Source organism: Denticeps clupeoides, chromosome 8, assembly GCF_900700375.1.
Source record: "Denticeps clupeoides chromosome 8, fDenClu1.1, whole genome shotgun sequence".
NCBI lineage: Eukaryota > Metazoa > Chordata > Actinopteri > Clupeiformes > Denticipitidae > Denticeps > Denticeps clupeoides.
This window is the reverse complement of record NC_041714.1, coordinates 841,284-855,601: the sequence shown is the minus strand read 5'-3', so window position 1 is coordinate 855,601 and position 14,318 is coordinate 841,284. Positions and strand designations below refer to the sequence as shown.

Sequence of the window (14,318 nt, the reverse complement as noted above, 5' to 3'; positions counted from 1 at the left end):
ATGTAAGGTAATAAATTAATAAAACACTACCTGTATAAAATCACTAATCTACATTTTTATTAGAAATACATTTTGCAGAGGCAGTTCCATCAGTAATAGAAGGCAGCGCTCCAGTTCGCGTGGTGTTTAAATGCCGTCCCGCTAATAAACTCTTCTCCAGTGGCCGCTTTGTCGGGACGTCGGAGATTATTTACAGAACGAGTCAATTTGTGAATGGTTTGCTGATTGTTGGGCAGGGCCGCGGTAGGAGGCGCGGGGGTCGACCCCTCTGTCCCGGCGGGGGTCCGCCAGGAGCGGCGCTAATTGAGAGGGCCGGCCGGGAGCAGCAGGGCGCAGTTCAGCGCGCTTTTCACTTTACTTTCCGGATGTTCGTAAACAAATTCTACCCTTATTAATTCCCGTTTCTTTAAATGCGTAATATTACAACCAGTCTACTATATCATGTATTTGACATGTAGATTCATTTACAAATTTGAACATTGAAGAAAATAATTTACATTTCTCATTATTTAATTATCTTCAGGCAACAACACCAATAACAATAAGACGGGGGAAGTATTATTGTATAACGTCGTAATTAAAAAAAAATCATTAGGTTTGTGTGTAGGGGCTCTTTATCATCTATACAGTTAAAGAGAGTTTTAATCTGGATCTGTCTGCACCATGCCTGCTGTGTTTCAGATGAACAAGTGAAAGTTTACTCCACTTTCGTGTTATTTCCAGTGTGAGGAGGCGAGGTGGAATTGTACTAATCTGCATGAAAGCGTTCTCCCCCACACTCACCAGTCTTACAGCGGCCAGCGGCCCAGAAAGCCTGTGATCCCATCTGCCCATGACTCCAAATGAAAGTTCAAACGGCCGCCTTTTCCACCACTGATCCTGTATCATACACTCTCGTGACCCCGCAATGACTATTTAATGGAATTACAGTTTTAAATCCCCAGGTTTCAGAGTGAAGATGTGTTTTCTTCTTCCTCGCAGCCCTCACGAGGTAGGCCAATGTTAGATTAGCAATGTTAGACAGCTTTTTCCCCTCTGTAATTGTAAAAGACGTTTTTCGGTTAAAAAAAGTTGGGATTGGGCTAAAGGTTCAGCACAGCGAGTTACACAATTAATACATGTGTATGTGTGTGTGTGTGTGTGTGTGTGTGTGTTTGTGTGTGTGTTTATATCTTAATTTGGTCAGCAAATTAGTGGAGAGTTGTTGGGAAATATTTATTTCGAGAAACGACCAGATCAATAAAAAGAGTGAAACGTAAAAGTTTGATTGGGCTTTGTGGTGTGCCGTTGAGCAGACAGGGGGTGAGGAATATGAAATCCCAGGAAGAATGGGGACAGGCAGCAGCAGAAGGCTCCGCGCTATGGCGGCCTGAATCCGGGTCACGGGGAGCTGCGGCTCTTTCAGAGCTGCATGAATACACATGAATAGAGAAGTTGTGCTCAGTTAACCGATGAAATAAGAGAGGGAGAGAAAAAGACCACGCAGGGCACCTCCGCGCCACCAGAAAGGGACAAACCGGCCATTCTGGCGTTCTTGGACAACACGCGTAGTTTAGATTGGAGGAGAGGGGAGAAAACGAAAAAAAAAAAACATGTCACTTCATTGTCGTCGCACTTGTCTCACATTCGCGTGTATTTTCTGCGTGTATTCACACGAGAGATGTCCCCCATTGGGCGCATTGTCCCGGGATGCCGGTCAGACACTGGACCGGCCGTGTCGCGTCGGGCTCGGAACCCGAAGGGACTCCGCACGGCGAGCGGTGAAGATAAGTCCCGTATCTGCTCTCCGCAGGCCGACTTAACAGATGAAAAGGGGCTTAAATGCAGATCAGCTACCGATGAGCGCGCGCCAATCACGGACAGGTGGCGCGCGCGCCCGCGCTCGCGGGGGATCGATCCCGACCCCGCCGTTCCACAGGTCACCGTGTTTTATTCACACCCAGAGCTCCTCGTTACTAAATATCTTCATGTGTGCGAGTGGGTGATGCTTTTTAAACTTCTGTGCTGTTACAGTGACTTTTCCTCGCACCCACTCGTGTGCATGTGTGAGTGGAGGCTTTTTGTGTTTTGTGTGACGGAGGAATGGGAGAGAAAGAGAGACTTACTACAGAAATGTAACAAAATTGAATACTGTATTTGATTTTTTTTTTTTTTAGAAATTTATACATTAACATAAACACGGAAGAAAGAAACATTTAATATTAAGCGCTTGGAGCGAAGCACGGGGAAATATAGACTGTCGATGAAGGATATTCCATATTCTTATTCTTTTTTTATATTACCTTTGCTTTGCATAAATTTATGACTGATAACACAAGTTGGTCTAGTGTCCTTAGGAGTAGAAAAACGAACCAACAAAACGCCTGACAAACACTCTCTTTTCTGCAGGAACACCAAGTCAAGAAAGTGAAGGATAGAAAAAGAGGGATGGCGACGGCGGAGCAATATTATATACAGGCATATTTCTACACATATATTACAGAGTGGGAGGAAGAATAAAGATATACACAATTCAATATAAAATCTGGAAATAAAAATAAAAAATCTCATACAGTTTTCCACGTGTGACCAGGACCCCACACAGGCAGTGACAGTGTTGGGGAAAGGTGCTTACGACTCGGAGATGATTGTCTGATGAACAGAAAGGAAAAGAATAACAATAATAATAATAATAATCACCATTATTAATAATAATATTAATAATAACAAATGAAAAAGGCGACAGAAACGGTGGTAATTCCCTCTTCGCGGTGGTCCTTGTAAAAAGGTTGAACACAGGGTACGTTCCCCCCACACCCGTATACAAAAAATAGATCATGCAAGTAGTGAGTGGGTCAGGGGGAGACGTGGGTCCATTAAAAGCGCTTGGGAAAAAAAGACGTGCTTTTTTCTTATTTTTTCTTATTATTATTTCAATTGGTCCTTTTCTCTTCCTCGATATTTTTTTTTCATAGTTTCGTTTCGCTGTGGTCGTTGGTGCTTTTCAGGTCCGATTCCCCCGTAAATATTCTCTCTTTTTTTGTATCATACGTCGCACTCGGAGTCACTGGAGGTCACGGACAGGATGGACGTGCCCGTGTCCACGCGTTCTGTCATGCTGGACACGCTGGTGGTGGGGCTGGCCGCGGTGGAGGGCGACTCGGCCGAGCTGTGCGGGGTGCAGCCGGACTCTGAAAGGGACCGCATACCGTTCTGTCCTATTGCTTGGTGCTGGAGCCTGGAGCAGAGAAAGCGAGAAAACGGCGTGACGATTAGAGCCGCGCTGAATGGTTTACACACACAGCACCCACTTACAGCGAGCATGCACGGCGACATGCGACACTTTCACACGCAATCCGTTCCTGTCACTCTTCAGACCATAACACGCACGCATCAACAGAGACGCGCAAATCTTTTATTATCTTTGTATTCTGCAAAAACCGAAAGCGATTTATCGAACCAGATAAACGCAGAATGATTTTCTATATTTATTATATTATATATATTATATATTATATATATTATATTATAGTAAAGTGTCTACTAACCCATGTTTATATTGCACATATAGCTTTTTTTGTACATATCTTTAAATATTGAAATTTTAAAAACATTTACATTACCATATCTATTTTGTCAGATATTGTAATGTCAGGTTTAATATATATATACGTTTGCAAAAAAAAAAACAATTTAATCATTGTCACTATTCTAACTAGCTTTACTATACTTTTACTATTACTACTTATTCGCTCACTATAGTAATACTTATATATATATATATATTGCAGTTAACAAAACATTTCAGGCGTGTGACAGAGCATTTTATTGCGCTGTGTGTAATAAAGAAAAGTTCAGGATGCGTCCACGACATTTTCTCTCGTACAGAACCGCGTTTTCACCAGAAATAAGGCAGTAAATAACAGCTCGTTATTTTGGAAAGATTTTTTGCGATAATGGCGAAGCGTGTGCAGGGCTCCGCCCGTAAGGCTGCGTCGTCGCCGTTTCCGCGTTTTCTGTCTGGTTTGGTTTTGTTTTTGTTTTGTTTTTGTCTGTTTGTTTGATTGATTGATTGATTGATTGATTGATTGATTGTTTTATGCTCACCGGTTTTTGGCCGCCGCGGCTCTGTCCCGTTGCCTCCGGTTTTTAAACCAGTTCCCGACCTGTGTAGGAGTGAGTCCGGTGGCTTGCGCCAGTTCCCTTTTCTTGCTGGGGTTGGGATAGGGGTCCTGGAGGTACCACTCCCGTAACAGGCTCCGCGTGCGCTCCTTGAAACAGTGCGTCTTCTGCTCCCCGTCCCAGATGGTCCTGGGCAGCGGAAACTTCTTCCGCACCCGGTACTTATCGACCGGTCCCAGCGGGCGCCCGCGGAGCTTCTCGGCCTCCTGGTAGTGCGCCTCCAGCCACATGGCCTGAAGTTTGCCGTGGGAGTCCTTGGTGAACTTGTGGTTCTCCAGGATGTGGTAGAGGTCGCGGAAGTTGCCGGTGTGGAACGCCACGACGGCGCGCGCGCGCAGGATGGACTCATGCTTGTTGATGGCCTCGCACGCGCCCGGGGCCACCGGCAGCGACCAGAGGAAGCGTCCCAGCCGCTCGATGTCCCCGGTCTCCTCCAGCGTCTCGCAGACGCTCGCCACCTGCTCCGGCGAGAAGTTGAGGGTCGGTAGCTGAAACATGGACAAGTCTTCGGGGGACCTGGCGCTGGGCGCCCCGCTCGCCACGAGTAAGGGGCGATCGGCGAAGTTCGGCAGGAAGAAATGGGAGGGATAAAGCTCTAAAGGGGATCTGAACACCATGGAAATGACCTGAGAGAGGAGAGAGAACTATCAAGGAAAAGAGAGGACGAGTAAAAAGATGGAAGGATTCAATAGCGTCCGCCTAATGACACCAGCCTCATAATATCTTCCCCTAAATCCGCCGTGAGTGCAGCATTGAAATATTTTGTTTCGCTTTTCTATTGGTCTCCTCGGTGTCGTTGTGGGGTTGCCATGGCAGCCCTGCCAATCACTGTCAAGCGTGCCAATCATTAGCCAGTACGTAGAGGCTTTCACCACTCCGCTCCGCGCGCGGGGGGTTATCAGGAGCTCCGATCTCCACGCGTCCGCCCTCCCTCCCGCCACGGACCCGGAGCCGGGCTCGGCTCGCCTGTTTGTTTGAATGGAGCGAGCAATTAGTGGGTGGAATATTATTGCGATCTTAACGAGGCTCGTTAGGGCTGAAGAAGATGCGCGGCGGAGGAGCGCGGCGCTGCGTGGGTGCGTGGGCGGGCGGCGGGTAGCCTGTACCAACGCGGGGATCCGCGTTTACACGTCCGGTTTCGGATTTTTTTTTTTTTACTGCGTGATCCTTCACCGTGAAACTAAAACCAGTTTACTTTATATTCGCCTTATTAGCATAATTTGTTCGTTATTTCTCGCGGTGTTCCGTGATGCTCATCCAGGGACCGGGTCCCGGGGACCACGCAGCCCTCCGCCACCAGGGTGGACGAGCGTGTTTTTCCGTGGCTCTTCTTGCTCCGTGACCGGGGAACAATGCGCGTCCAGCCCGCGCCTTAATCCTAATCCGCCTAAACACAAAATCATTTCGGAATCCTGAACGTTTTACTCCGTTCTCGGGTTTTCACGAGTTTTTTTTTCACGCGTTCAATTTCTGTGTTTTTTTCGATCAGAACCTTCGAATGACCTGTAAGTGTGTGTGTTTGTGTTTTAGAGTCGGGCCGGTAGTCTGGCTGGAATTGAACCTGTTGTCCCCTGTCGCAGGAGACCCACGACGTCTTCGGAAAGCGTACCGGAGTGAGAACAGCTTCCTCACCCTCCTGACGCCAGCGGCGCGCGCCCGTGGCCTCCTGACCCTCCAGGTGCTGCTTCCGGGTTCTCTTGCCACGCACGGAGCGGAGGGGTCTGGGTGGGGGGTATTTATGGGGCGCGGGAACCCGGGTATGTTGGTGTGTGTGTGTTGTTGTTTTGCGTCTTTAACGCCGATTAACCCACTGAGAATCGTATCAGCAGCACATTTTCTATACCAGCTTCCTCTCCCATCAGGAGTTAGGTTCAGCGCGCGTGAGACTGGGACCGGTCCGGTGGGGCGTCACGTGGCGTGCTTTAGCCGCGTGAACTGTGAGCGAGCTGCAGGGCGAAGAACTTTATTCCATACACGCACCGCCTGCTGTCCTTCCACCTCTCCACATCTCCTCCCCATCCCAGCTACAAACCTCAGCGCGCGTGGACGGGAACTGCGTGGTCCGGATCGTGTGAGTTTCTGCCCGCCAGTTTAAAGCGAGGCTGCGGTGACTCCGGTGACAGCGCGACGACGTTGTCGGGACGGGACGTCGCGGACAGAAACGATCAATAATAATTCTCTTTATTATATGCATAAGTATAATAAACCGCTAAATACCTAAATAATAACCCAGTGACGCAGCGCAGCTACTACTCACCAGATACACGCGGACAACTTATTATTCGCAGAGAGCAGTGATGTTGTACTCAATTAAGATCTCAATTAAGATTTACTCAATGAAGATCGTCCCCAGCGTCGTGGTATAATAATAAAGATCGGGGACGTGTTTTTTTCGCGGAGAGAAGTTTGCTACTCCGCTGCTGGGATTTTTGTCCTCCACCCTCCTCCTCTTCAGCATTTTTTTTTGTGTGTGGTCTCATTAAGTGGGTATCCTGCTAAGTCCGCGGAGTTACTCTGGCGCGGACCAATCAGCGCGTCCGGCCGGCTTGTTAGCGCCAGTTAATGAGGGTTCTCCGCGCGCGCGCTCAATGCGTCGCGTCAACTCGTTACTTCTAATGAAGGCCGCGTAAAAACGCGGGCCCCCTTTCTTCCGGTTCCTCCGAACCCGACGCGGTGTTGGATGGGAGAGGGAGGGAGGGAGGGGCATTCTGACTGAACAAGAGAAAAGGAGGAGAAGGGGAGCTCTCTCCTCTTCTCTCTCTCCCTGCGTATAATATGTTCATAGGTGCGTCCACTCTACTTGTGTATGTGTGTGTGTGTGTGTGAGAGAGGGTGTGTGTACTTGTGTGTGTTGGGTTGTGTGAGCACTGTTTCATCACCATGAAATATGAACAGTGTCTGGAATTACTGAATGATGCACAGAACAAAAAAAAAAAAAACACTAAATGAATTCAAACGGTACATAATTAGTGTTTAGTTTTATATAAAAAGAATACAAAAGCATAATGAATATTTATGTTTCATTTGAGTTGTTTTATTTCATGTTATATTAGAGCCTGCGCGCTTTTTATGAAAGTACTTTTGTCGAGTGTGCCGGAGTATTTTGCACGTGCACTACCTGTGTACTGTGTGTAAACTGTGTGTGTGGAGTGTGTACAGTAAAGTGCGTGTACTATGATATGGGCTTTCAGTTGGCTGACCAGGTGAGGGTGAACGCGCGAGGAGTAGAGAATGATGATGATGATGAGGAGGAGGAGGATGGTCACTCTGGCGGAAGTTAACGCGACACAGCTGCACATGTGACGATCCGCGGGGAGCTGTTGGTGGCTCCTCAGGCCAGAAAGTCACATCTAAACTTTACTGCATGAAACCTTGTCGTTACCGTGGTAATTAGAGCATGAAATGGCGCCAGCGCGTGCTGATGCACGCAGTAATAAGATACTGAACATTATTTTTAAAACATGTATGTTAATCATTCCTGTCAACGTCACGTGGTATCACACACACACACACACACACACACACACACACACACACACAGGGACAAATTCTACTAATGTATCGTGGTCAGAACATCCATAAAGGAGCGCAGACTCCTAAATAAAGCAAAATAAACATAATAATCAATTGGTGGATATTTGTAAGGATCTGATGCATTTGAATGCACGCGACGTGTACGTCTCCACTTGCAACGTTTATTTAAAAGTCCTGCTAAATAAATGTGAAACTCATACACACCCACTCGCTCGACTGTGTGTTTTTTTCCGACTCATTTACGCGTCATGAGCTCCTCATATCACACGAACACGCCCTCAAATCTTCTCCCAACTTTTAACATCTGCCATTAATTGCCAGATGAATTATGCATCGTAGCTGCATCATCTGAGAATAATTCCCAGCAGGAGGGCTTTCCCGGGATTTTTCATCGTGGGTTCTGCCAGGATACCCGGTGCGGGATAATGAGTGAAATGCAGCGTTATTCACGGGTGAGCAGGAGCTGTCCAATCGGATTTCTGTCTCCGGTTACGCTGCGCCCGCGGGATCGATACCGGACGTCTGGAGCGCGAGCCGCACCGCTGCAACACGTACAGCCACTTCCGGCCGCCACGCGCGTCAACAGGTAAAATATCTCCAGCAGGAGACAGCAGCCCGATGCCACTAAACCCCTGAGATGGAGACCACTGCCCACTTTATTACAGTGTTTTAATGACCTAAAATTTATTCTCTTATTGTCGATTAATTCGTTATAATTTTTTCCCTGCTAAGATGCATCTTGTGGTAATTTAAAGACTGTAAAACAGAATTAACTAGTCATTTTAATCACTTATTACATTCTCAGTTTTTACAACTTTTTTTATAAAATAATTTGTAAAATATTTATTTGTACACTACAAATTCAGAATTTCATAAGTCTGTATCGCGCACGTAGTCTAATGTTTAATGTAATCGAGCATTTTTAGCATGTTTAAATGATTTGTCCTTTTAACTGTTTCGTTTAATTAACTCTATATATTTTAATTTATGTTCAATGCGACAATATTTTAAAATAGCATTTGCAGTTAGATTTCTTTTGTATTATGGAAAATAAATATATATTTGATGTTTTGTCTTTGAGAATGTGAGTTAATTATTTTTTTATATAAAATTTTTTTTGGTTAATTTGACGTCAAAACAAGTGGTTTGATGCTAGTTTGGGATGTTGCACGTTGTCCATATTTCTCCTATGTTTAATGTACATAAACATTTCGCAAAAGTTCGGGAATTAGCCTGGCAATTAAAAAATGAATCCAACTCTGTGTGGGAGGGGTGCGCGCCACTCATTAATTTTTTATTAAATTCTGAGGAGACCCCGCAGCAGATGCCCGAACGTCGCGACACCATCAAACATTGATGACGGACAGCTGTGGCTCGCCGGGCTCCTCCGTCGCCGATCCCAGATCCCCGATCCCCGCAGCCGTGCGCGCGCACGCGGTGGCGCGCAGAGGCAATGGGAAGTTATTGGGAGGCAGGCGGTTCACGGCGAGGTTAAAGACACTGTTGATATCTTTTTTTTCTGTTGTTTGCTTTTTTCAGACGAAAATAAAAGCCACCTTCCTTCCCCTCACCAGGCCGGACAGGAAAAGAAATAATGGTTCGCTCTGTCCAGAATTTACCTCACGTTCGAAATGGAAACATATTTCATATGTTATTATTATTATTATTATAACTATTAACATGTTGTATTGGTAAAATTAAATATTGCCTACAAATAAACTTTATTCTCAATTGACCTGCCTGGATTAAATCTATTTTTCCTTTTGAAACACACATTTGAACAGACACGTGATTGCGAGGGACATGTGTGTTATCAATGATAATCTTTCTAACAATGGTTTCCTGAGCCTAAATCGAACCCTACATATATATATATATATATATATATATATATATATATATAATCACACACACACACACAACCAAGACCAATACACAGTCATATTTTGGTGACAAAAGACCAAGTGTGTCACCACTGGTTGCGGTGTGTACACTGTCCACTCCTCTGCTGACACGTGCTGTCTCTGCATGGATGGGGAGGACGATGAGGAGCAGAGCACCTCGTACCCACTTCAAAATTTCAGATTAATACCTTCCAAATACTGTATAGGTGAAACAATCGTAATTTCATTTTCCCCATTGGACTCAATAGGCCATGAAATGAAATTGTGAATTTCAGGTCAGCCTATTTAATGAATCTTAAAGCCTCTAAACGTGCTGTATTTTATAATGTGTCATAAGCCCACCCTTGTTAGCACTTAACCCTTCAATCCAGCTTACATTCACCCGGGTTCGAGTACAGGGTTAAGCTTCATCTTGTTTGTTTCTTTGCTTCCTCTAAAACAGCCTCTGAAGTTTCTATTAAAAGAAGAAGCAGCAGCAATAAATGATTTATCCTGGCGGCGTGGAGCAGCAGCATCATTCAGGAACAACTGTAATAAAAAGATGGGTGGAGGTCAGCACTGGATCTACAGCGTTTGACCCGTCAGGACAATAACACTGTTTGTCAGCCTGTCACTAATCGGATGAGTGAGCTGCCCGCCGGTGGTGTGTGTGTGTATGCCCTGTGCACTGTGCGACATGTCTTCAGGCTGCCCACACGTTACGTGTGTGTGTGTGAGATCCATCAGCTTGCATAGAACATCCATTAGCCTCATTACGTGTGTTTAGTGTGTTTAGCTGCAAAGCATCATAAATGATCACCAGTGTTCCCCTGTCACTCAGTATAAATTTTTGTTGCATTTACAGTAGAAACAGGGCTTTTACAGTAGAAACAGGCTGATCCCCTGTTTGGAATCTGTACACTAAGAAGGTCTTTCCTTTTTAAAAACTTCATAACCCTCATCTGAGTCTGAGAAGAACAGCCAGAGGTGTTGCTTACTTGGTAGAGCTATGTCCACATTTCAACAATGATCTTAGTCTGCACATGATCGAGGTCTGACTACATGTGTGCAGGTAGTCATTTTGACATTAAAGTATGTTGCTATTGTATTCTTATTACTACTTCTAGAGAACTTAATATTTCATTTATTTAGGGGCATATTGCTCTTCTTGAAATATGTGGAAAGCAAAAAGTGTGTATGTATGTGTGTAAGGGGAGAACCTCAGTCTTACATTTCCTGACCCTACCAGGCAGGCCGGGATGAACACACCTTACCACACCTTCAGTGGTTCTGCTCACTTTTTCTGGAGAATGTAGAGCAGCCTTACATTTGTGTTCATTGCACATCTTTTACATGATCAGTAATGAAAGTAAATTCTAATTAGCAAACAGCCCTTTCACATTCACAAGATGTGAGGTGTGATGTCTCATGCATAATTCTAGTTCTAAGGTCTCCAGTCAGTGGTGCAGGAGCCAGCTGTCAGTCTACCTGTCTGCTGTTTTGTACATGTGTGTGTGTGTGTGTGTTCTTTCCCTGTTCTCTGTAAGGCTTTTTGATGTCTCACTTTTGCAGACTCTGACAGATGCTGGTGTGGATGTTGGCTGTATCCCACAGGGATGTTTATCTGGAGGTGGTCCAAACACTTGGTCCCTGCATCCTCGATTCCCACTTCCACACTGGGGCGGATCTATGGGCCGGCCAGTAACACAAGCAACAGAGAATGAAACAACAAACTGGCTTCTGTTTGCGGGAGATACGCTGAAGGTGACGTAAGAGTAGTACCCACCACCACCAAGTTTTTTCAGCGGTTAGGATGGCCTTCATTCGTTGATGGCCTGTATCAACGAATATTGTTGAAACAAATACAAATATAATGCCTTTTGAGATTGGCAATTGGAATGTTCCTGTTAATTATACAAAGTCCAACAATATCTGCAGAATTACCACATCCTCTTACATTACATAACTCCTCTTGTAAGTTGCTTTGGATAAAAGTGTCTGCCAAGTACAGCAAAGTAAAGTAAAGTAACAGTGAATGAAAGCAGTTGTATGAACAATGATTTCATGATCAAATGTCTGTCAGTGTTGGTGAAGTTCATTATCAGTTTATGGTTTCATCATGCAGTTACAGCTCTTATCAGACGCACAATTAATTTACCCTCCAGGTACATAACTGGTGCAGTGTTAAAGGTCATAAATTACATACTCCTAATCAAAACACTAATTGCAAGAGAACCTCAAATTATGACACTATGTACAAACATCAACACAGCTGGTACAACACAACTCACCTTGTTGAGTTTTTGGATACACAATGCAATATTGCAGAAGTGTGCACACACACAGCCACGGTCACATATGTACACATATGCAAACATAGACTCAATGTGCATGTACACACACACACAAACGAGGAGCTGTGGGTTGAGCAGGAGGTGAATACGCTTCCCACCGGACCCTTTTGTTGTCTGGGCCACTGATGATATCTGTGTATTGTGGCGGTGACCCCACCAGTCAAGGGGAAGGAGAGTGGAGTCGCTGGCTGCTTGTCATTGTTCCCCATCGTCACTCCGGATTGTTTTGTCATGTTTTCGCCTCCTCCATCGCTGCCCTCCCCAAGCCTGTCCTTGTCCATATCCACTTCCCCCTTAACCCCGCCTGCTCGCCCCCAAAACACAAAACACTTCGCTGTGTAAACGGATCAACTCCGTGTGAGTATGTGTGTGTGTGAGAGAGTGAAACCATCATATTTCAGAGCCCCATTCATGTGCAGAAATAGGGAAAAACGGAAATTGCTCTCTTTTTTTTGTTGTTGTTGCATGACCAGACGCATTCTGATCAATGCCTTATATGATAATGGAGCAGCAGTCGATAACGTCTACCTGGAAACTGTGTTAATGTTTTCTACATTTCTTCTTGGCAAGCACACTATTTCACATGGGAAAAAGTAAATTTGGGGCAAAATACAATTAAGTCAAGACAAACACCGCAAGCGCTTTGCAATGTGATCAGCAGGGTGCGAGTGTGACGAAAAACAAAGTGCTGTTCTGTATAATCCTGTATCTGGCACAGTAATCCCAAATGAAACAAATTCCATAAAAAGGATTAGTCGAGTGTCATAGTGGAACCAGTTAGGAACACTGACGGTAATTTGTAACCTTAGCAACAACTGGAAATGATTATCACAGCCATGTGGGCCGTCTTTGCGGACTGGAGTGGGGTTGCCTGGGCTACAACTACAAGCACTAGCAAAGTTCACAAAATATCGGCTCAGAACAAAGTAGTGGGTTTGAAACACACCGTCTCTGTGGAATGAAGGTGCGGGGCTGTGACCGTGTTCTATAAGAGGAAATGTACACACATCCTACAGGTCAAATCAAAGAGAAGAAACCTCTGAGATGCAAAGTACTTCAGAACATCTGGAGATAAACGTCACATTTTGTTCAATTTCATTGCAACCACATGCTGCCTTTGTAGAAACAGGGCAAGTGCACACTGTCATTAAAGCAAATAATACAACTACATTTTGAAATTACGCTCAGTGCTCTAAAATAATATAGAATTATTTTATTTTATTTCATTTTAAGTAATATGTGACTACTACTACTAATATTATAGAATATAATTGTTATTACTATTATTAGAAGGTTCTAACAATATTGTATTTTTTATCATTTAAGATACATTTTACAATGACTATATTTTACATATTTAAAATGCTTTAAAACGCTATCAAGCAGTTTATGGCAACATCTTTGTGATTGCAGTAAATCTAATATTGTCATTCATGCAGCACTGCAATTTAATTGAGAAAAAAACCCTGTTAAATTGCTAATCATCTGCTGGTGAAATTGAACTGCTCTCTCTTGGAAGATGTTTTGTGAGGAAATGAGCGTGGCTTCGTCCATCAAGTCAAACCACTTTCTGGTGGAGGCTTCTCAAATGGCTCATTGCTTAATCATGTGGAAATGACGACGGCCCGGCCCAGCTTTCCACCTCTTCTCTCTCCGTCTCTACCCTCGTCCCTCTGCCCGCTCTATTTTCTTTTTTCATTGTAAGTTTGGGGAAGCTATTAGAGCAACAGCAAATGGCTTCACAAGTGACATTTGCTGACATTCAAGGGAGTGCATTTATCAGCGTAGCACTGTTCACCTCGGTGAATGAAATCCATTTGTGCTGGTAGGTCTGACTGGTGGCCTCTCTTCCTTTCTCTCTCTCCCTCTTTCTCTTTTTCTCTCCCTCTTCCCCCGCTAAATTAATGCCCGGCGAATGGGAAATGGCAAGGTGGCGTGTAGCTCCTCAGCTGCTCTCAAATGTCACGCTGGAGAAAACTCTTTAATGGGCTAAGTGTAGCCTTTCCGGCCCCAACTTGTCAGGTAATCAGAAATCTGGGTGACTCGTGGATCGGCACACCACCCTCTCCCATCCCATCTTCCTGTACAGCCCCCACTTGGGTGAATATGCAGACTCTGGCTAATTACTGGGTATACCAATCGGTGAGCAGGAACCGTGAAACAGGTAGATGGCTTTTAAAGAGAAGATAGCGGAGCCGCCATTTCTATACTCACAGCTATGCTTTGCTGCCTGGTTATCATGATTTATACTCTGTGTTCCTGGCTCTGCTCTATAACACACACACACACACACACACACACACACACACACACACACACACACTGCATCAGGTCTTGTACACAAAGCTGAGAGCTTTTGTACCTGTAAAAATAACTGGCCATGTGG

At 44.9% G+C, this 14,318-nt stretch overlaps 1 protein-coding gene across 1 annotated transcript; it reads right to left on the bottom strand.

Moving 5' to 3' along the window:
• Window positions 1-2,113: 2,113 nt before the first annotated feature.
• Window positions 2,114-5,136, bottom strand: six3a (SIX homeobox 3a). The gene is made up of 2 exons (XM_028989555.1): window positions 4,087-5,136; window positions 2,114-3,217 (listed from the first exon to the last, which is right to left on the bottom strand). Exons 1-2 carry the CDS (start codon window positions 4,776-4,778, stop codon window positions 3,025-3,027), a joined length of 885 nt encoding a protein of 294 aa, XP_028845388.1. The 5' UTR covers window positions 4,779-5,136; the 3' UTR covers window positions 2,114-3,024.
• Between the last annotated feature and the right edge of the window lie 9,182 nt (window positions 5,137-14,318).